This window comes from Ctenopharyngodon idella, chromosome 23 (genome assembly GCF_019924925.1).
Source record: "Ctenopharyngodon idella isolate HZGC_01 chromosome 23, HZGC01, whole genome shotgun sequence".
In the NCBI taxonomy this organism is placed as follows: domain Eukaryota; kingdom Metazoa; phylum Chordata; class Actinopteri; order Cypriniformes; family Xenocyprididae; genus Ctenopharyngodon; species Ctenopharyngodon idella.
In genome coordinates this window covers 20,301,568-20,325,956 of record NC_067242.1, presented here as the reverse complement: position 1 = coordinate 20,325,956, position 24,389 = coordinate 20,301,568, and the positions used below count along the sequence as shown (strand labels likewise).

General features: G+C 38.1%; 1 protein-coding gene across 1 annotated transcript in view; it reads right to left on the bottom strand.

The window, feature by feature from the left end:
- Nucleotides 1–20,366, bottom strand: part of kcnb2b (potassium voltage-gated channel subfamily B member 2b) — a 124,499-nt gene extending 104,133 nt beyond the window's left edge. Inside the window, exons 1-2 of the mRNA XM_051882787.1 lie at nucleotides 19,974–20,366; nucleotides 18,102–18,800 (exon numbers count right to left, since the gene is read on the bottom strand). Of these exons, the coding sequence (XP_051738747.1) occupies nucleotides 18,102–18,683 (582 nt within the window). The 5' untranslated portion in view covers nucleotides 18,684–18,800; nucleotides 19,974–20,366. The remainder of the gene's footprint in view (nucleotides 1–18,101; nucleotides 18,801–19,973) is intronic.
- Between the last annotated feature and the right edge of the window lie 4,023 nt (nucleotides 20,367–24,389).

Sequence of the window (24,389 nt, the reverse complement as noted above, 5' to 3'; positions counted from 1 at the left end):
GAAGGATGCAGTCACGACACGCCTTCTGCCCCCTGACAATGACCAGCAGCAGGTGGCCCATCATGGCAGGGACACCTGGAGGAACACATACAGCATCGCAAACATGATTGACTACCAGCCAAATATAGAAGTGTTGCATTAGGTGCCAATGCCACCATGTCTTCTCATCCCCGAAAGATAACAGGACGCACAAGATTTCACGTCTTCCCACACCTCGAGAAAGATACAGCTCAGGGCGGAGTTACAGACTAACAGTCGTGATGTGTTAGATCATACAAAAGAAAAAAAAGGACAAAAGTTTGACTGGCTGGATCTCATTCTACGTGTTTTGACAATGTTTATCCGCTCAAAGTTTGAGATTGACAACTGTATTTACTAAAGGCCAATTCACACTGTACTGACAGATACGGACAATCATAGTACATCACATCTCCTCAGACATTCCACGACCTGACAAACAGCGACTGAACATGTTCAACTGGCGAAAACAAGCACCAACCAACGTCAACAGATGCCGACAGGAGTGATCCAACAAAACCCGACGACAAACAAAACTCTGATCCAACAAAACTGTTGGTCAGTGTCTGTTGGTGCAGTGTGAATTGGCCTCAACAGGTGTGAGTCTTAAATTGTCCTGTTTAAAGAACAACTTGCAGAAGTTAACTGAATAACATTAATATAAATTAATAACAGAAAGTGAAGCTTTTCTGTTCTTGTCTGGAACAATAGCTACAGTAAATATAAAAAAAAGTCTTCCATAACCGCAAGAATACGTTAACAAAGAACATGATTTTTACATTCCACTGTGCTGCTTTTTCATTGTTTTTCTCGCTCTCATCTCGCGTCTTTTGAGGTATCTTGTGCACGACGCAACGTTAAAAGAAGTTACATTTTTTTAAAAACACATCTCTAGATTTTTTTATTGCATTCCAATCCTTTTTTTCATTCCACTGCCCTGCATCTTGCTTTTTTAAGTTCAAAAATGCTTTTGCTAGTTTAAGAACGGGGAAAATGGTCGGAGCGCCCGGTGCATGGTCTAAAAGGGTTGTCCCTATTCTCTCAATGAGTAATGAGTGTGTTTTGGACGTAATGTGCAATAAACCAATCAGAGTCTCATCTCCCATTCCCTTTAAAAGCCAGTTGCGCTTGCGCCATGGCAGATTCACTATTTAAATGGCGGAATTTGCAAGCGGAAAAACTGAACGCTTCTCTAGCGAGGAAACGGACCTGCTTAAAGCGCGTGAGCAGACCATCTACAGGAAAAGCCGGATTCCACCAAAGCATTTTTACCTTTATGCACACAATAATAATCTTTTACATTGTAATCCTTTTATTTTTAATATTTGGCATGTTTGTGTGCTGCTGCGCGTCCCTGTGTGTGTGTAATAAACAGAGTGTGTGCACATTGTGCACCCGCATTACTAACGTGCTCTTTAAATAACAAAACAAATACTACGCCATTGACTTTAGACCAGGTTTCAGTTATTCAATGGCACAGTCTATTTCAGTTGCCTCAAAATAGTAACGTGCCAACAATGCGCCTGAACACACCTCGTTTTCAAACCAGCATGCCCATGGGCTCACAAATGGGTGCAAATGCATTTGCTATTTAAACAACGTGGCGCAGGATGTGAAAATGATAACTGCGTCAGGCTGAAACTAGCAAAAAACACTTGCGGTACACCAGGTGTATGATAGGGCCCTTAGTTTCGCTTTTCCTTTTTGAATGACAAATATAGATGAATGTATCTGCTTAAATAGACAGTTATCTCCTTTACGCGCAGGCGCAGAATGTGTGTGCTAGTTGACAGTCGCCTGTAGTCCTTTCGGTGTGTTCAAGCACAGATTTTTTCCCCCGACGCGAGGCAACAACGCAGTCGGCTTTCATCAGCGCTAGTTCTTTGGCGTCAGTTTGGCGTGTCCCTTTGAGGCAAAAGTTCAGACCATAATCACACCAACAACAGGAGTTGTTGCAAGTGTGATATTTATACAACAGTTCAATAAATACAAAGCTAAAATTAGTAACTTTTTTCCATTTTTCCAGTTCTTCTGTGTATTTTCGCTGTGCCAATCGATATAATTCCAAATAATTCAAAAAGTGAATTAGCCAGTGCAAGTCTTCAAGCAAAAACTCAGTACAGTTGTGTTTTCTTGCTCAATGGATCAACAAATCGCTTGAATGAATGATTCAATTACTCACTAAATTGCACTGTTTGCATGTTTCGTTCCAAAACGAATCATAATTTTTGAATGAACTGGTTCAATGAATGACTTAATAGCTGCGTTTCCATTACAGATTTGCGCAAAACGTTCGCGATATTTTTTTGCGACTTTTTACACTTGCGACTAAAACGTCTTTTTTTCCTCATTCCAAAAATCATGGCAACGGATGTTGGGAGGTTTACGCATATCCCAGCCACTGCACTAGCCATTAATTTTAATCAAAGGAGACGTAGGCATGTTATCCAAGCATTTATGGCAAGGAAAGCCCCTTATACCTGGGAGTGGCCATGAGGTGTTTTTGGGTGTTTCTCCCTCCTATCTGCTTCGAGGTCTTGATAAATTCAAATTGTGGCATTTCTTTGTTGTTTAAAATCCAGTAGTCCCATAATACTTTTGTCTTTTATGAGTTTAATGAAGAACTCTTGTCTTCTGTCCAAACATACCAAGCCCTCTTTAAAGAATGATTGACTTTTACATACGGCAGGTGATCTGTAAATGCGAAAAAAACTTTATATTGCAGTTTTGCGAAATATTCCTTTTTCGAATTGCTTGAAAAACCACCTCATGCGAGTGTAAAAACGTTTTTGCAATATATGGGAGTTTTTGCGAAATTTATGTTTCTCCATATATTTTCAATTCACAATTTGCCACTCTTAAACAGGACTGACAAGTGCATTCTGCTATGAACTTAACCTGTGTGTCTCTTGAGGATGAAGATGTTGAGAGTTGTAAAGTATGTCAGGTCAAAATATTCTTTCACAACTGCAAACGTTTTTAAAAAGGCTGTCAAACCTTTATTATTTTTTAAAGCACTTTTACAGCACTAGCTTTTTATTTTTTATGGCAGGACTCTTACCAGAGATCAAAATTCTCCACTGAGGAATTCAAAACCAGGTCTCTTCGGGGCTTCGATAGAGCTACTAGACCATCACCTCATTTAGAAGAGCCAGGCATTTTCATTCAGTGCTTCTCTGTCTCAAATACTTCAAAACGCAAATCCAGACTTTTTCTTGTCAACTTTTCCAATTATTAAAGTCTTCCTCCCTCTTGAACATGACTTTGATCTATGTTTTTATAGATGTGAGTTCTACACATATTGCTTCACAGTTATTTTTGGCATCCAAATCATCAAATTACGTCTTTCATCAACATTAGACATAAATGTTGTTTTCACCCCATGCTCGTCTCTGTGTTGTCTTCAACCACAGCAGCACATAAAATTAAGCCATGCTATGCAATACCTTAGCATCTCATGGGGATGTTATGACCCCCGGCCAACATTTCAGATGTCTCCCGCCAGCAAGCTCTCTTGCCGGGCCATTAAAACAAAGCACTAAGCGTGAAGCATATTTGTCTTGAGCTTGGTGTGAAAGTCTTGTTTCTTGTTTTTTACACTTCCATGCTTTTGTAATTACCGGGGCCATTGATTTCTGGGTTATGTGTGAAATAATTAAAACTGCAAATCAGAAATGCCAAGGATTTCATTGGTGCAGATCAATGAATGAGTCCAACAGGAAGAGGCAAATGCTAGCTTTTCTTACCCAGTGACATTTCCTCTCTTTTTCCAGTTTAGTAACTCCTGCTCTTCAGGTAAAATACATTTGCGCTTCTTATTCACCGCTGTGTCCTTAAATACCTGACTAGGGCCAAATGGGATCACTTTAGATGCCTTAAGCTCCTGAGATAACCAAAGCCTCCTGAATCATATCCCCATGTCATTTACACTGATTTGTTTGTGTCTGGGGTTATTGCTCTTTGTTGTGGTTAGTGTTATCCCGGCACCATTTTATAATTACTCTGCCACTTCCATCACTTGTTCTCCGACCTATAAATTTAGTAATTTTTCTGTGCTGGGTTTATTTTACAAAATGAAAAATGTCCACATGGTTGTACAGTCTGCCACTCAGTTTTTTTACAAGCAAGTGGATTGTCTCTAAACTACATTTGTTTAAAAGGATTTGTATTTTGCTTCAGTATGTAAAGGGACATTTAACCTAAAAATTAAAATTTGAAAATAAAAATGTAAAAGTCATAAATTATTGACCCCTTTCCATATAGTGCCAATACTGTATGACTTTCTATCTTCTATAGAACACAAAACGAGAAGTTTTGAAAGATGTTTATGCTGCAGTTTATTTTCATACAATGAAAGTGAATGGAGACTGGGGTTTTCAAGCCCCCCCCCCAAAAAAAAATCATGACAAAAGCATCATAATAGTGGTTAAAAGTGTGAAGAACAGACCAAAGTTCACTAAAATATATGTGTGTAGTATGTAGTCACCATTCACTTCCACTGTATGAAAAAAAGAAAAAGGACAGCTTGGACATTCTCCTAAACATCTTCATTTGTGTTCCACAGAAGAAAGCAAGTCATACGGGTTTCAAATAACATGAGGATGAGTAAATAATGACAAAATAAAGGTTTTATGACTATAATCGAATTAAATGGATATGTGAGCACAGCTTAAATTGGATTACTGTATATCAGTAAGTTGAATGTTAATGTAAATGCTCAAGCATTCAAAAGCATTATGAAGAGCACTATGAAATCTAAGCTTTTTTGATTACATTTTAAACAAAGGGCAAAATCTGGAACATCCCCTTCAGTCATGATGCTCTGCAACCAATACAAAGCCAGAGGAACCGTTGTTACCCATAATCCAAAGAGTTCTTATCTGATTATGAATGCGTAAAGAGGATTTAGGACGTGGCACCTAAATGTTAGCCAATGCTGATTAGGTCTCTCTGGAAAGTATTATGTAACTACACTAGTGCAGTTTAGAAGAGGGTGCCTTTGCTCTGTAAATGACAGCTGGACCTGAGGGGTCCTCTAATTTAAGGACCACATGCCGTTGAAAGTAAGTTTGGTGTTATTATACACAGCCACAGAGCACACAAGCAAAGTGGTAAATGATACCCAAAGTATTCCGTCTTGATAAAAGTAATGATTTTAATAAAACGTCAAAACTATTGTACAGTCCAACTTCTTATTTAAGCTTCCACAAAAGTAGGAAGAAGCATCAGAAAAGATCCATGTAGTGAAAACATTTCGCCTTTTTTAGAACAAAACACAATTCGCACGGATGAAAGGTGAGTAATAAATGCTAGATCCGCCAGCTGCTTCTTTTCACCACTGGTAATAGTGAAGAACCATGTCAACTTCTGACTGAGACTTTCTTGGGAACAGACCACAGTTGCCTATTCACACATGTGTGAAGATGTGTGTTGCGCAGACTGGTGTTATAATTGTTCATCAAAAATACTAAAATAAGAAATGAACTATACTACATTTTCATGACTCCAAAACCAACTAAAATAAAATAAAAATGACCACAAATTAAATTAATTTAGTTTCAGATACAGAATTTATTGTAAAGGTTTCAAATTTTTTAACCCACATTTATTAAACAAGTATTTTTAATCTAGTATTTGTCATCGAGTCATAGCTGAACTGTGTAGTGAACAGCACATTCCAGGGCCCAGTTTATGGCTGGGTCCCTCTCTGTCCGTAACAGCGGACAAAGGTTTGCTACATTTTGATTGGATCTTGGTGGACTAACACAAACAAACTGTCCAACGCCATCAGATAAAGATGTAAGGACAACATCCAGACCTCTCTTAGAGGGCAAGAAGACGACCTCTTGTACCAAGCCTGGGAAGGACAGGACTTCTCATTGGTCCACATGCAGTTTCTGCCCTTCACCCATCTAGAGACTACTTCCTAAGGTTGGCCAGAGACTGCCATAAAAATTCCTTGGGACCTCAGCAGCAATGGGTGAAGCAAAGAGAGATCACAAAGATCCATCCAAAGCCATTCAAAACTATGTTTGAAAACCTTAGAACTGATGCAAACTACACATCCATTTCATACTTATTCACAGGAATAAGTATTCTCAGTGACAGCTATTTGCAGTGCAACATCTGACACAGATTCAGCTGTTAATGTACAATTGAATGAAAGCATGACGGTTCAATCTTCTTCCATCATGTTTAGTCTCTATTTGTTTAGAATATTGCCAAAGGTATTCTGGTGGTGGTTTGGAAAGTGAGAAATGCATTGGTAAACTTTAAAGACACTGTAAAGACTTCCAACTTTGTGCTTTATGCAAATGAGTTCCACAGGGGAAAGAAGGGTGGGCCACACTATGTGTGTCCCCTCTGATGCCAGCAGCCAATCACAGCACTCGAATGGAGAAGCGCCAAATTGCAATCTCCTCCTCATCGGAAAGGGATAAAGGTACCCTTTCAACAGACATTCCTTGTTCTGAGTCTGCCCTTCAAAGGGGAAAGACATAACAGATATACCGTTCTGGGTCTCAACTCTGTAAGGAGTGAGACATTAACAGATACACCGTTCTGAGTCTGTCCTGCACGGGGATAGGCATTGACAGATACATTCTCGTTCTGAGCCTCTGGTTCGTCCAGAGAGACAACAACAGATCCCATGATCTGAGTCTACAGCTGGCGAGGCAGCAACAGAGACGACCACGTTCTGAGCCTCCAGCCTGTGAGGAAAGAGACATTAACAAACACTACGTTCAGAGTTTCCGTCCAGCGAGACAGTAACGACATCTGCAACAAGGTTAAGCTCAGGAGAGCAAACCTTCACTCCAAGGTACCTTCGTCTGCGTGTTCCAGATTGTTAAGGACCTTCTGCACCTACACCAGGGCCTCATCTGCGTGTTCCAGATTTTAGGACCCTTTGGTGCTTCCGGAGATCAGCATCCCGCAGAGCTTCGTGTTCAAGACTGTTGAAACAGATTCTGACTCCTCTCCCCACTGCATTGTCACCCAGCACAACCAGTGGAAGACGTCACCGTCATCGGACTCAACCACGTGGAACGTAAATATCACTTAACCAAACCTCTTTCCAGAGACCTTGGCATTGTTGTATATTATCAGTATATAATTTCCTAATTCCCATTAGATGTAATATAGCTGATGTTAGTTAATAACAAATAATCTTTCGTTTATTTGTTTAGTGCATAATAAGGTTCTCCACCTTATTATTTTTCAGAGAAACAGTTTATCTTTCCATAAGATAACGTAACTCTTCCATAGCCACACCAACTTAATCACTTGTATTTTATGTATCTTATGCACTTTATTCCTTTATCATTCATGGTATTCATTTAGTAGTTGTGTTAGTTATTCTTGTTTATCTTTTGTTAATAAAATTTATTTTATTACACTTGTGTCTTCCTTGTGCTGATAATACAGAAAAGGCTCTACAAGTTAGCAATCTCACCAATCTTTCAGATAAATCAGCTGACCACTTTACATTAATTCCAAATGAATGAAAGCCCCTGTTGGGAGTGTTCTCATACTGCCAAGGTAAAGACCTTGACTGGTGCCCTGAACTAGGAAAAGGGGGGAAGTGGTCATCTGATGTACTCATAACCACACCTTAAGAGACGTGTGATCCAAAAATTACAACGTCAGTGGTGACATGAGTACCAATCCCTATTTTGCTTCGCATCCTTGGATGGGCGAAAGTAAAAAATCACTACAACTGTTTTAAAAAGCCTGTGCGAAGCACTTCGTCTTTTATAATATTATACGATTTTGGCCAAATGACAGAAAAAAAACTGAGCACCAACATAGCTACAATAAACTTTATAACCTGTAAGCTGATCAAAACGTAATGCGATGCATGCAAGTGTCATACATATATAAAGCTACAATATCAACTTTGACAACATAGTTTTTAATTATTTTAAAATAATAGAGTGTTTTTCCTGAAAAGTAGCGTTTTTGGAGATACAAGGTTTCAGCAACGATATAACACTTAAAGGGTTAGTTCACCCAAAAATGAAAATAATGTCATTTATTAATCACCCTCATGCCGTTCCACACCCGTAAGACCTTCGTTCATCTTTGGAATGCAAATTAACATATTTTTGTTGAAATCCGATGGCTCAGTGAGGCCTGCATCAATGACATTTCCTCTCTCAAGATCCATTAATGTACTAAAAACATATTTAAATCAGTTCATGTGAGTACAGTGGTTCAATATTAATATTATAAAGCGACGAGAATATTTTTGGTGCGCCAAAAAAACAAAATAACGACTTATATAGTGATGGCCGATTTCAAAACACTGCTTCGGAGCGTTATGAATCAGCGTGTCGAATCATGATTCGGATCGCGTGTCAAACCGCCAAACTGCTGAAAACACGTGACTTTGGCGCTCTGAAACACTGATTCATAACGCTCCAAAGCTTCATGAAGCAGTGTTTTGAAATCGGCCATCACTATACAAGTCGTTATTTTGTTTTTTTTGGACACCAAAAATATTCTCTTCGCTTTATAATATTAATATTGAACCACTGCACTCACATGAACTGATTTAAATATGTTTTTAGTACATTAATGGATCTTGAGAGAGGAAATGTCATTGCTGGCTATGCAGGCCTCACTGAGCCATCGGATTTCAACAAAAATATCTTAATTTGCGTTCCGAAGATGAACAAAGTTCTTACGGGTGTGGAACGGCATGAGGGTGAGTAATAAATGACATTATTTTCATTTTTGGGTGAACTAACCCTTTAAAAAATAAAGTGAAAACTTGCAAAATTTAAAGCTGCAGTATGTAAGTTTTGCCTCTTTGTCGCCATCTCTGTTTAAAACCTGCAATTGCAGTTATTTGTGGAATTATCATCTTTACGTGGGTTGTGCATCGGCACGGCTCCTCAGCGCAGATGAATCTAATGTTTTGAGGAGAATGTGTGGCTGTCAGTCACTGCACCGGTGGATACTGTACAGTTACTTCGGAATCACAGATTGTAGTCTTGGAAGTATGACCAAAATAAGAATTTTCACTGGAAAATGTACCAAATCTGCCACTTTTGTTCTGACCAACTGAGAAAAAAAGCATTACAATAAATCACACTACCAATGGTGATTAAATCTAACGATCGCTTAGCTCGGATCAAGTCAAACCGTGCAAATTATTATTATTGTTGTACTTTGTTCTCAAATTGTTAATGTTAACAACATCAGCATTGCGTGACTACGTGTATTTAGTGTGTATTAGTGTTACCTGTAGATTTAAATTTCTGTACAATCTAATTTCTGACGTTAATTTGTCATACCATACAATCCACCATCAAAATGATGTTTAATTATTCCAGCTGCTGTGAGAAAAGGCTATAAATGATCCGTCACCTGCAGCATCCTCACATGATATAGCCTACTAGCTGGGACTCCTTTATGTAAACAAACATGACGTAATGACGCAAAGACGAAAGGCTGCATGCTCAAGTTTCCCACGGAAACTCACCAGTGCCACCCGAATTAGAAAACATTATTACAAGCTTACCGTTATAAATCGGGCTAAGATAAGGAGATAGTTTTGAACACTGGCTGGTTATGTACTTGCTCAAAAATTGATTTTGGATCATTTTTAACCAAAAAAAGTTACAGACTGCAGCGTTAAATAAAATTACATTTAAATTTAAAATCTATAATAATCCCGAAGCAGACCCACGAAATCTAAATCTATTCACACTCCATTATGACGAGACCTCCTCTACATTTGAGACGGTGGCAAATATACTCTTGCTTCGAAGACCTGACATTAAGTGGACCTGTACCCCTCTTTTAAATCAAGCCAGTTCATTTAAATCAGCCTGCGAGTGCGAGCTCCAGTGTGGTGGAGATTTGTAGCATATTTTAGCCTCATAATTCTGTTTGAAACGTGGGCATAAATACAAGGCGAGAGGTGCATTAGCTGAATATGTAAAAACGACACTTCTAGCATGAATCCTCAGTAAGGTTATTAACTTAAGTTTGACTGAGCTCTACAATTCTGCGACAGTCACTTAAACCTACAGGGCACAGCTGTTACTCTGCAATAACAAAGATACACTGGCACTGCGGTGAATGTGAGACATATGCGACTATAAATAAATCACATAATATGAACCAACCAAGAATTGAGTGAGCTTCAAGGCCTCGCTGTGCATTTCTATTTATTTTGAAGAATCAAGGCAGTTTTAGGCTGATTATGCAACATGATTTCATTATTATTTATATTATCAAGTGGTGAAGTACATGCAGTGTAGTTCTAGCTCTTTTTTTTTTTCACCTTTAGGTAGACACTAATACATAGAATATCAGTATGGACAGCTTCTAAAAGTACTTTTTATGTACTCTATATGTACATATCTTTACAAATCCTGTTTATGCTGTTTATAGATTAAAGAGGCATGATACACTGGCTGATATTTCTAAGGGATATTCGAGTTCTTGTTTGGTTTTGGTTTTACACATGTTCTAGTTCTGTTTCTTGGGTTTGTATTTGTTTCCATGGTTTTTCTTTGATTTGATCATGTGCACCTGTTATTTATTTTGTTGACTGGTTTGTTTGTGTATTTAAGCTATGTTTCTTTCAGTTCATAATCTGTTCACATGGTTGTCCTGTTCAAGTTTTCAAGTCAAGAGTATTCCTGAATATTATGTTTTGAGTTCCTTGTTAATAAACATCACTACTGCTTAGGGCTGGGCGATTTTTCGGATTTTTTCGATTAATTCAAATTTAATGTTTTGCCTCGATTTTATTATTTATAAAATCGAGAAATAGTGATTTTGAATAAAAATGTTAGCAAGCGTTACAATTGGACATGTCGACAATACAGCAATGATAACTGTATTAGGAGAAGAAAATGAACCAACCTCATAATGGCGCCGGCGCGTCTGATTAACTGCTCTCATGTGATGCTCTATGAACGTAGAACACATCACTATTCTTAAGCGGCTGTTCATTCAGAAATGCGTTATTGCGTTATAAAAATGAGACGCAGACAGTGGAATGAGGAAAAAAAGGCAAAGTTATTAAACACGAGTTGAGCTTTTTTTTTTAACTTGACCGCCGAGTTTCATAGGTGAGACGCTGCAAAAGACGCGAGACACGAGTGCAACACCCAAACATGTCCGCCAAACATAAAAACAATAGGACAAATAGCGCAATGGAATGCAAAAACCTGTAAACCTGTTTGATATTTCATGTTTGCATGATGGTGACAGGCTGAAAGCTGCTGTTGTTTTCTGTTTTTACAAAGCATTTGCTGTTAATAATAGCCTATTACTGGTGTTATTTATTGCTATTACTTTTTGGCTAAGAAATATTTAGCATTTTCTTATTTTATATTATTTCTGAGTATATAGGATGTGTTTAGGATAAGTTTTTACAACATTTGCCTTCATATTTCAGGCATATTTCTGCAAAGATATTTAACAAATTGTTTTACATTTACACCATGTTGATCACTTCATGTGTGGTGCACTTGGAATGTTACAAATGTAACATTGTATGTAATGTAAAGAATGTAATTTTACATTTGTAAAAAACAAATGTAAAATGTAACATTCCAACATTACAATGTTGGAATGTAAAAAATATCATATTGTAGTTAAGTTTTTAAGTTGACTAGTTAAACAGTAAAAAAAAAATCGAAATCGTGAATCGGTCAATCGTTCTGAAAATATCTAGATTTTATTTTTTTTGCCATATCGCCCAGCCCTACTAATGCTGTGATTAGATCATGATTTTCTCATCATTATTGCAACCATCATTGCCAATATTTGAAAATGGAATAAATTGGTATTGGTAATGTACAGTATATTTAATTTTACTTATTACATGCCCCATTTTTACATTTAGATTATCATTGCCATCATCTAATACATATTCTACATTCTTATACATTCTTAATCCTATACCCAATACCTAAACCTAACAACTACCTTACTAACTATTAATAAGCAGTAAATTAGGAGTTTATTGAGGGAAAAGTCATAGTTATCAGTGAATATGTGTTCCCTATACTAAAGTGTTACCAAAAAAAAACTATGAATAGTAATGAAATCTCATAGGAATATGGCACTGAAAATTTGATTTGCAGGAAATGCCTGAAAAGAAGAAGAAATTATTCATTGACACATTTACTAAGATCACCTGAAGCAGTGCATCTGGTAGGAATGTGGTCGACCATTACGTTGAATGCTGTATTTACAGTTACTTTCTTTATTTACAGTACAACTCTGATTATAATAAAATGGAAGACGTGTGCGACCCAATTTTACCCAATGCGGTTTAGTTCCTGGAGGAAAATTTTGCAGATGTGGACAAACATATGCTTTAATGATGCATGACCCTATATAACGCCCCACAAACACTCCACTACAGTACATAAAAGTGCATTTCGATCATCTCCACCTTGATTTATTGATGCAGTCCAGCATCATCTAAATCCTGTATTTAAACTTTAAAAGATAAAGTCATTATGAAGATGAATTACTTTCTTTGGATTAATGTATCTTGTTTTGTTTTTACCAGTCCTTCTTGGTTTGTCCTGTGAAGGACTTTCTATATCTATGTCCTTTAGTACAATCCCCCTGGTGAGTGAAAACGTTGTACCCTCACCTAAGGCTACTGTTGCATTAGCCAGCTGCCTATTTATAGCGTCAAGGTGCAACTCTCCCAAATGATTCTCTCTCCTCTGTGAATGTTACCTCTGTAAGCCAGGACCACAACATTACATCGAGCTGCATGTGTGCGTGTCCGAGTGTGAACTGACCAATACATTTATTATTCATGGTGAATGTTTGAAGAGAACTGATTCAGAAAAAGATGCATGCTGAGGTTTCGTTTAGATTACCACAGAGTCTCTCTCTCTCTCTCTTCAGTCTATCAGTTTCTCAGAATACGTGCTGTACTGGACTCATGCAACTCTACCTTTGATCGGACCCCCTAAACAATGTGTCAATCATCCTCTTTCCATTTTTAACCTGTGTTCACAGCGAAGGAAGTGTGGTAAATGATTGCACGGTGTTGTAATGTTTGGACACATTAGTGGAGATTCCTCTGAGGAGATGTAATAAGATCTCTGCATGTGTGCAAGCAGTGTCGCAGTGGTGCGAGGGGGATTCGAGCATGTAATGGTCCTTTACTGACCAGGCAAAGAACGGATCATTTCCAAATGGAGCATTTATATTATTTTTCTGCTTTCTCTCTCTCTCTCTGTTCTATAGCTTAAAGTCACCATGAAATCTAAATATTTTTTATAGAATGTTGCAGTGTTTATTATAAATGATTTATCTGTACACATCACTTTTTAAAATTCATATTCCCTTGTAATCATTCATCAAAAAATGTTAATCTCCCCTCTCCCTCCAAATCACAACTGTTCTCTTTATGACGAATGTCTCAGCAGAGGTTGGGACTAAATATCCTCCATAACTTACAGCAAACTGGCATTCATATCTGAGTCCATTTAGTTAGCCAAGCCCAACTTCCTACAATCCAGTCAATTCCCGAGGACGAATCAAGTCCCACCCTATGTTTTTTTTCCCTCATTCCAGCAACCATTTCACTCAGATATACATCACAATAGGGAAGAAAAGACTATCGCAACTTCCGTTTCATGCTGACTTTGTTGAACTGTCAGTCTATCAATTCTCTCTAGAAAAATAAGTAATTTGATCTGACAAAACAAGCCCAAAATAAGCAAGTTCCTTAAAAAAAAGCTCCTGTTTTCCTGAGTCTAGGGAGGGACTAATTTCATCCTCAGACATCACTCCCACGGACCGTTGGCTGAACGTCTAATGCATATGGCACACTTAACTAGAAACACTTTCGAAGTCATCATCTGGTTGGTTGAATTCTACAGGATTTCCCAGAGACATGTGTCTCGCATTCTTTAATGGTCCGCTTGGAAACAAATGCCGTGACGCCAAACCCCCTCGTGGAAGAAGAACGCCGTCGTGTTTACAACTGTGACAATGAGCGCTTACCAGGATCAACTAAACGCTGAATTTTCAAAAGTATGTGAAGTTCGCGGCTCTGTTGTTGCAGTAAACTTGCACAATGTTATTAAAGGATTAGTTCACTTTCAAATAAAAATTCTGATAATTTACTCACCCCCATTTCATCCAAGATGTCCATGTCCTTCTGTCTTCAGTCAAAAAGAAATTAAGGTTTTTGATGAAAACATTCCAGGATTATTCTCCTTATAGTGGACTTCATCGGACCTCAAACGGTTGAAGGTCAAAATTACAGTTTCAGTGCAGCTTCAAAGGGCTTTAAACGATACCAGACGAGGAATAAGGGTCTACGCCTTCCCTATTAAACTTACGGAACGAACACGGCACAAGTTACGTTTTTCCATAAGTTGAATACGGAAGGTGGTCTGGCAGGAAGCACTTGCAAGGTGAGCATTTGTGTTTATAAAGCATATACATTTTAATTTTTTTTAGAAAATGACCGATCGTTTCACTAGATAAGACCCTTATTCCACGTCTGGTATCGTTTAAAGCACTTTGAAGCTGCACTGAAACTGTAATTTTGACCTTCAACCGTTTGAGGTCCATTGAAGTCCACTGTAAGGAGAATAATCCTGGAATGTTTTCATCAAAAACCTTAATTTCTTTTCGACTGAAGAAAGAAGGACATGGACATCTTGGATGACATGGGGGTGAGTAAATTATCAGGAAATTTTAATTTGAAAGTTTTTGAAATTTGAACTAATCCTTCAAATAATTTATTAGATGCACGCCGGTCTGTTCTTGTAGGGACATCGACTTTACATTTTCACGCCCCTAAACATGACATGGAAAAAAAAACTAACTGTGATTGGTTGTGTTACATGTCAGTCAAACGTCCTCTTGAGCGGTCCTTGGCCAATGAAAGTAGTTCATTGGCCAAGGTTAAGCGAGACTATGGAGGGACTATCTGTTTGTCCAACCAATTGCAGACAAGGGGCGTGACCAACATTAGTTGGTCAGGGGAATGTTTTGGAAACTTTACAGTGTTATAGAGTGCAACAATGCCCGTCCACTTTTTGAGCGGCCGTTTTTTTCCATAAATTTTTCGCACAGGGATTTAAGGAAAAGTCATTAAAGAGTTATAGGCCATGAACCAAAGCAACCAGCTATGAGGTGAATTAATTTTGATTTGAAGCAAAAAAGTATTTGAAAATAGTACAAAAAGACAAAGGTACATGACTGTGTACTTAACAGCTTTAATGAAGGGAAGAACTACAATCCCATGAAGCATTGCAAGTGACAATTGAATTAAAAATAGAGAAATATAAAACCATTAATTTAAAGATGTTTATGTATATAGAAACAAACTACATTGACAAGACAAACTGACAAAAAAATTAAAAACAGATAAATAAATTACAATTTGTCCATGTTTGACACAATCATTCTGTTTTGTGACAAAAAAAAAAATGACACGCTTCAGCTTTAAATTGTTTTCCCTAAATCATGCACACATTTTGATATGAGGGGTTTCCTGTGAATATAAAGAGGCTTCCCTCATTCAAACTGCATGAAGCTCTAAGGCAAAGATCTATGAGCAAGCTGTTGTTTGTACATTTGGGAACACACATGCGCACTCTATTCACTTCAAGCATGTAATTTCCTCTCTTTGTGCCTTTGCATGCTGTTTAGAAAGCCTTAACAGAGCACTGACAAACACAAATGACTCTCCCTCACTTGCCTGTGAGGTAAAATCAAGGCATTACCACAGTGTTCCCAGACCACAGTGAGTGTCTGAGCTCTTATAATCCACACCCTGTGCAGGAAACAGCCAATGCCTCTTCTATATTACCACAATCTTCCTGCTCTTTCCATCATGAGCCTGTATCATAAATTAAGTGGGTGGAGGCAGGCTGAAATTGAATCAGCCATGATTCCCATATAGGTGGAGGAAATGTCCAACAAAACGGATGACACTGCATTTGTGGTAAAAACAACATGCACTGCAGGACGTCCAAAACGGTTATGTTAACAACTGTATTTTTTCATTATGTCTCACATGGCTGTGTAGTTTTGTCATACTTTAAGGGGATGTTTTTATGATTTGCTATCTCAGACGTGAAATATAATCCTTCTCTGCGCTGAGCTCTATGCTGGATACTCCTCGTAAATGATCAGTGATTGAATTTCATCAGCGTTCCCCTCAGCCAATGGATGACTTAGAGCACACTGTACACCCTTAGATACAGGCACACATTAGAAACTACACAGGACATACAACCATTCGTTCTCCCTGCATTGTGAGCAAATACAATGAAAGATCAAATGAATGTAATCGGATAGATGTAGCATTGTGTGAGATGAACCACATCAAAAGGAAATTGTCTATATGATATATTTAAATAATAATGTGACATTCAAAAATTCAGCAAGCACTAAATATCATCTAAAAATTATGCAAGATATATTCATAAGTTTTAATGTGACATAATGGTCATTCTGACTCAACAAGCAGAGCTGCTCTTGCACACATTGCATTCAACAGCTAACTGCCAACCGGTGCCAACTGTCTGTGATCAGAAACGGCAAAACAAGCCCTTCCACCACAGACGAAAACCTTTGCAGCATCAAAACTTATAACATTTTTGCATCCACTCTAATCATGCTCTGCTTGATACACTTAGTATTCCGGTCCAAAAAAAATAAGTTATTTCCTTTCTATTGAAATTAGCATTACACTCAATTTGCCAAACATGTTTGCACAGCATTTTTCCAGTAGGCATAAATATAATCAATTAATAAGTCTGTTACCACCTGAGCAATATAATATCCAAACACAAATGCTCTGTTCCAAAACTTAATGAGACCATATATATGAAATTTGTTTCTTTTTTAAAGCTACACTATGTAACTATTGGCCATCTAAGGGTTAAAAAATAAAACTGCATGCGTTTTGCGGAAGAACATTGTTTTGGTTGAGCTTTGGCTCTGTACGTATGGATTCAGAACATCTTATCATAGTGGATGGACAAATGAATTAAGTTCATTTTTTATTTATTTATTTAGTTATTTTTATAATCAGTGATTTCCCGGAGGTTACACAATATTTGTGTGCATTATGTTTTTATTCTAATTAAGGTACAGTCACATTAGCGAAATTTTAAAAAAGGTCCACTGTCATTTCACACAGAAGTCACTTTCAAACCAAACAGCTTTCTGTTGGTCAATGCAGTGAATTCACATGACCAATCTGAACCCATTGGAAAATCTGCATGAAAAAATCTTTAGCCCTCACACAAAATTCCCAATCGCGTTGATTCCTATTGATTGACTGGATTTTGTCTGCGGAAATTCGCCTAAACAGCAATAAATGTGACTGCACCTTTATTGTGCTTTAGCTTAGCAACATGCTAACGTCAAAGATTTTAACGTCAAAATAAGCTGTCTCGTTTTGAAAGCTGCGTCCTCATACGTCATTGAGGCTGCCTCATTTCAGTGAAGTAACAATTACATTCCAAAGTTATAAAGGAATTACAACTATTTACTTCACAAGGAATGACTATCAATTTTATAACTGGTTCCTTTTCTGAAGTGAAACATCCTTGATAACAAATGCGACCTCCGAAGGACGCAGCCTTCGAAATGAGACACAGCTACTGTCTCCCATGCAGAGCTGCCCATGAGGAGTGTTCCAAATCGGTCACTTATGAGTGAATGAAGTAGCTACTAAGTTTTGGAACAGAACAAAACAGAAGGCAGTATTCATGCTTATTAGAGTATCGTGTTGTTAGCTTAGCAACATGCTAACATCAAACTCTTTAGTTGAGTTTCTCGTGCGGTACAGCCAATGTAGGTTGTTCCAAAGCCAGTCATTTATGAGGTTTCATAGATTAGGATACTGTCTTACACGCGAGGAACCTGTAGCTCACTCGGTTCTGGAACAGAGCTACTCTGAATCAACCAAATGTACTGACAAAACAGAGCACACAACTGCACTTCATCATTAATAAGGAAAGAAGGGCTTGTGTTGTTGCATGACAATGGTTACTGTGGAGCCGTCAAAGGCCCCAGGAGGCCCAAACTGTACCGCAAGGTGTACCGCAACACCTTACCTTAGCAGCAACTGAGGAACTTGGCTTCTCCAAAAGGTCCCAAAGTTTCTTCCTCTTGTCTGAGCAGCAGGTGTTATCAAATTCCCCCTCTCCCTCCCTTTCTCTCAGAGTCTCTGCCTCTCTCCTCAGCTCCTCGTTCATCTGCTCTTTCTTCTGATGGTAGCGAGCCTGGCAGCATGATTCCAGGTAGATCTCGTCAATGCCCCAGTAATCGAGCTCTTGCCCGAAAGACAGAGCGCACATTTCCTCCATCATGTGCAGCTTTCCAGTTCTGTAAAAGTTCAAGATGGACGTGAACGCGCCAGGGTGTCTGTCGAAGAAGTATTCGTTCTCATTCAGGCAGTAGTCGTCGCAGACCTCCATTAGTGACTCGTGGGTGTTACAGTCTCTAAGCTTGCCTAATCTGGTTCTGGGAAGCCGGTCCAATGTCCGCCATAAGACCTCATGGTTGAGGCCCCCGACGTTGATGCGGACCCTCCTGGAGCGGGCCTTGGTCCGGATGATCTCGATCGGCTCAGGTGGAAGCGAAGACGTGGATCTGCCTCCAGGTTTCGGAACCCCCAGTCCAGTCTTCTCTGCCATTGTGCGTGAGGAGACAGGCGACTCTTGCCAGGAAGAGGTGTAAAGATTAAAATCAACCAGAAGACAACTGGGAAAAGACAATTATGTTGGGTCCTCCTTAGACGAGTCCCTCCATGGCTGTGAAGACAGACACAAGAAAAAGGATGCTGGAATATCTGAAGTAAATGTTCTGATCATGCACAGACACCTGTTGTTTCCACCTTGCACGTTGTGTGAAATAACATTTTTTCATGCAGTGCACAATATTCCAGCTCAAAATTGTTTAGGAAATGGCATTCTTCTGAGATCCATTAGGAATATGTTAGATTGTACTGTATATGTTTTGCAAAGTACATTTGGAGGCATTAGATCCCATTTACTTATCACAAGCCAAGCATGTATTGTATGTAAAGAAGGTATACTTCACTAACGCCTAAGCTACATCTAAGCACATCTTGTTTAAACTAAAGAGAATTAGTAATTAACACAAGCATTATCTTGTTGCCACATTCAGTATTCATCATTGGCCTTCTATCATTTCAAGGTTACGTTCAGGAGTCTAATGTAAGCCGATATGTGAGCGGATATAAAGGATGTCATTATAGAACATGCTGTTCTCCTTCTTCTTTCTTAAACAAATATTAAAACATAAAATAACAGCAAATAATGTTTTATTGTACACTACTGATATTCAGCTACTTCTGAACCTCTTTATTTTACTTTTTTGCACAAATTTGATTGCATTCACTGACATTAACAGCACTCAAAAAGCAATATTTGGTGTTATTTCTGATCCCTTAAAGATGACATTCATTAGTGTTAAGTTAATTCTGTCATGTAATAAACATGATTTTTGACTCTAATGAAACTATATAATTTAGAAAGATTTTAGTTTACAAGGTTATCAGTTATTTGCATTTAGTACTGATTGCACATGTTCTTGAACAAAAGAACTGCAACCCAAACAGACCCTTTCACTCCAGTAATCTTTCTATTATCATATTTTATTTTAGAAGTTAATATATCAAGGCAATAAAGTATCATATAACAGCAAAGTATCTACGTTTACAACTTGTTTGTCCATCTGTGCCACTGTTTCTCACATTAGGAGCCGTCATCAGTGTATATTAAAACCGTTCGGTGCTTTGCAGTGCCTTTAACTTTGTAGCCTTGCTATTAAAAAATGAACCTGTTCTGAAAAGCAAATCTCCTTTCACTTCATTTCAGCTGTTCCACTCAAACAAGTGACGTCCAGGCATCACGACTTGCCATAACAATGTTTCTGCCAATCCAACAAACTATATTTCTTACCTTCCTGAAGTAAACCACCGTTTGCATATACAAACCGCTGTGTGTGCAAACGGGAGAAAAGACGTCTGCGGCTTTCCTTCAAAATTCCCAGCTCTCAACGGAGGCTTCAGTTATGACCGGACATGTGTTCCACATTTTGTTCAGATCTCGCAGTACACCGGGAAATTACTGTCACTAAAAGAGCTCCCCTTGTCTTGCTAAGAGCGCTACCTCCATGGATGGTTTGATACGGTGAGTCGGGATGTCTGCAGATGTCGGACGCGTAAAAGCGGAGGGCGCGCGCACTGTGTGTGAAGCTGCAGAGTGACACTGAGCGCGCGTGTGTGTGTGTGTGTGGACGGAATGGATCGTCTGAAGCACGAACTGCATCACAGCCTAGAGGTGAAACCTAATTGGATTGGTCTGTACATCAGCAAGGGCAGCAGCAGATCAACTTCAGCAGGAACTCTCTCTCTCTATCAAGTTTATGTCCCGTACATTTATGAGTAGCTATATAAACAAAGTATAATGAATATATATTGACCACCTGTAAAATGTATCACTTACAGGAAGCATAGTCTATATAAAATTATATTCCATTATATATACAGTATATGTATATATATATATATATATATATATATATATATATATATATACATTTTTACTTAAAAAACAACCATTTTTAACAATATTTAACACTAAAAGAATATATATTGCCTTGTTAAACATGATATTATTTACATAGAATATCTTTCTCTGTACATTATTAGGCAATCCAAACTTTTATTTCTAAAATATTTTACAGTAAAATTGCATTTTTAAATATAATCTCATTTTTGTGCTGTATAGCGTGACTTACAGTTAAAGGGTAAGTTCACCAAAAAATTAAAATAATGTAATTTATTACTCTCCCTCATGTCATTCCACACCCGTAAGACCTTCGTTCATCTTCGGAACACAAATTAAGATATTTTTGATGGAATCCGATGGCTCAGTGAGGCCTCTATTGCCAGCAATGTCACTGAACCTCTCAAGATCCAAAAAGGTACTAAAGACATATTTAAAACAGTTCATGTGACTACAGTGGTTCAACCTTAATATTATAAAGCGACGAGAATATTTTTGTGCGCCAAAAAAACCCCCCAAAATAACGACTTTTCAACAATAGTGACAGCCGATTTCAAAACACGAATCTTTACGAATCTTTTGTTTCGTTACATTACTGGCAATAGAGGCCTCACTGAGCCATCGGATTTCATCAAAAATATCTTAATTTGTGTTCCGAAGATGAACAAAGGTCTTACGGGTGTGGAACAACATGGGGGTGAGTAATAAATGACATTATTTTCATTTTTGGGTAAACTAACCCTTTAAGACAGATAATAATGAATAAATCTATACTGATAATCACCAGTAAAGGTGACTTGAAACCTCTATATATTGACTTTTTTATGACTGGCAGCAGTCAATATGTTGTACAGTATATGTGATTTGGCACTAAGCCGTATATGTACTGCATTACTAGCAAATATTTTACAGGATATAAGAAACCATAAAATTCTTTAGCACTTTGCCATGCAGTGGCAGCAGTGGGACCTTGTTTTTATTACATTGGCCTGGGGAGCCATGTGTACGGTATGAAGTGTGATTTAAAATGTATAACACTACGTGAGGATATGTAGTCACAGCAATTATTAGATATGAAGCAGCTGTATTGAGTTTCAGTCAGTGTTGAATGACCTGCCTGGGACTGTGCTATTAAAGTTCCCTCCATAACAGTAATTAAGCCTCTAAAACTGCATCTGCTTTGTCTTTCAAACAGGGCCAAGTGAAAAAGATGAAAGGAAGCAATAGTTTGGAGACTGTCCATTTATACGCATGAGATGTCACAGGACTACAGGAGACACAATGGTTGAGGAACAAATGGTGCGTGCTATAAATATATTCTATGCGTATTAAAGGGGCCGTGGTTTGATTTCAATAGATCCGTGATCCGTGAATGATACTTGAAAAGGAATAAAGGGTGACATTTATGTGTACATTCATTTTTTTAGATGACTTGTACGGCTAATAACAATTATCAAATCGAATTCACACACTGTGTTGTGTTTTAGTGTTTTAGTATTTTAGAGAAATGCCTTTCACCTTAATGTTTTCTGTCACTTGAAATTTTCCTCTGACCACGGCATTTTTGTGAAGCCAAACAGTGCGGCGTGTGATTGATGTTCTAGCCTCAAATGATGGGTGATCAATACACCTCCATTGATTTTTCTGACTCCTGTGCATAGTCTGCTATGAGCCATAATGTGAGGGTGAAGGACAAGTTGGAAAAAATAGATGAAATAGTGACAAAGGAATAGACACAATTTAATAAGGAGTAGTAATCTACTGCCACTGCAGTTCAATAGAAATATGCTAGTCAGCCGCCTACTTCAGTTCACCCTAGTAAGTAAACACCTTGTTGCTATGCCTGTCCAGCTTAACCACAGAATAAGACCAGTTCACACAGGTTTCTGTCTAGTTTACATTTCTCATCATTACAAAAAATCTTATTGGCTTCCGTATTAAACATTATTATATATACAGTACTTTATATACAAGTATATAAATGTCATTATAATTATTTAAAATATATAACAATTTAACATTTTTTCATGATGATCTGTGAATATTTTTATTATATTTATAATATTTAATTATATAATAATATGTTTATTTATAAATTATTTATAAAAAAATATATACAGGTGCTGGTCATATAATTAGAATATCATCAAAAAGTTGATTTATTTCACTAATTCCATTCAAAAAGTGAAACTTATATATAATATCCATTCATTACACACAGACTGATATATTTCAAATGTTTATTTATTTTAATTTTGATGATTATAACTGACAACTAAGGAAAATCCCAAATTCAGTATCTCAGAAAATTAAAATATTACTTAAGACCAATACAAAGAAAGGATTTTTAGAAATCTTGGCCAACTGAAAAGTATGAACATGAAAAGTATGAGCATGTACAGCACTCAGTACTTAGTTGGGGCTCCTTTTGCCTGAATTGCTGCCGCAATGCGGTGCGGCATGGAGTCGATCAGTCTGTGGCACTGCTCAGGTGTTATAAGAGCCCAGGTTGCTCTGATAGTGGCCTTCAGCTCTTCTGCATTGTTGGGTCTGGCATATCGCATCTTCCTCTTCACAATACCCCATAGATTTTCTATGGGGTTAAGGTCAGGCGAGTTTGCTGGCCAATTAAGAGCAGGGATACCATGGTCTTTAAACCAGGTACTGGTAGCTTTGGCACTGTGTGCAGGTGCCAAGTCCTGTTGGAAAATGAAATCTGCATCTCCATAAAGTTGGTCAGCAGCAGGAAGCATGAAGTGCTCTAAAACTTCCTGGTATACGGCTGCGTTGACCTTGGACCTCAGAAAACACAGTGGACCAACACCAGCAGATGACATGGCACCCCAAACCATCACTGACTGTGGAAACTTTACACTGGACCTCAAGCAACGTGAATTGTGTGCCTCTCCTCTCTTCCTCCAGACTCTGAGACCCTGATTTCCAAAGGAAATGCAAAATTTACTTTCATCAGAGAACATAACTTTGGACCATTCAGCAGCAGTCCAGTCCTTTTTGTCTTTAGCCCAGGCGAGACGCTTCTGACGCTGTCTGTTGTTCAAGAGTGGCTTGACACAAGGAATGCGACAGCTGAAGCCCATGTCTTGCATACGTCTGTGCGTAGTGGTTCTTGAAGCACTGACTCCAGCTGCAGTCCACTCTTTGTGAATCTCCCCCACATTTTTGAATGGGTTTTGTTTCACAATCCTCTCCAGGGTGCGGTTATCCCTATTGCTTGTACACTTTTTTCTACCACATCTTTTCCTTCCCTTCGCCTCTCTATTAATGTGCTTGGACACAGAGCTCTGTGAACAGCCAGCCTCTTTTGCAATGACCTTTTGTGTCTTGCCCTCCTTGTGCAAGGTGTCAATGGTCGTCTTTTGGACAACTGTCAAGTCAGCAGTCTTCCCCATGATTGTGTAGCCTACAGAACTAGACTGAGAGACCATTTAAAGTCCTTTGAAGGTGTTTTGAGTTATTTAGCTGATTAGAGTGTTCCACCAGGTGTCTTCAATAATGAACCTTTTCACAATATTCTAATTTTCTGAGATACTGAATTTGGGATTTTCCTTAGTTGTCAGTTATAATCATCAAAATTAAAAGAAATAAACATTTGAAATATATCAGTCTGTGTGTAATGAATGAATATAATATACAAGTTTCACTTTTTGAATGGAATTAGTGAAATAAATCAACTTTTTGATGATATTCTAATTATATGACCAGCACCTGTATATATGGAGATATATTAAAAGCCATCTATATCAGTGTTCCATAACTAGTAAACATCTTTCTGCTATGCCCATCGAG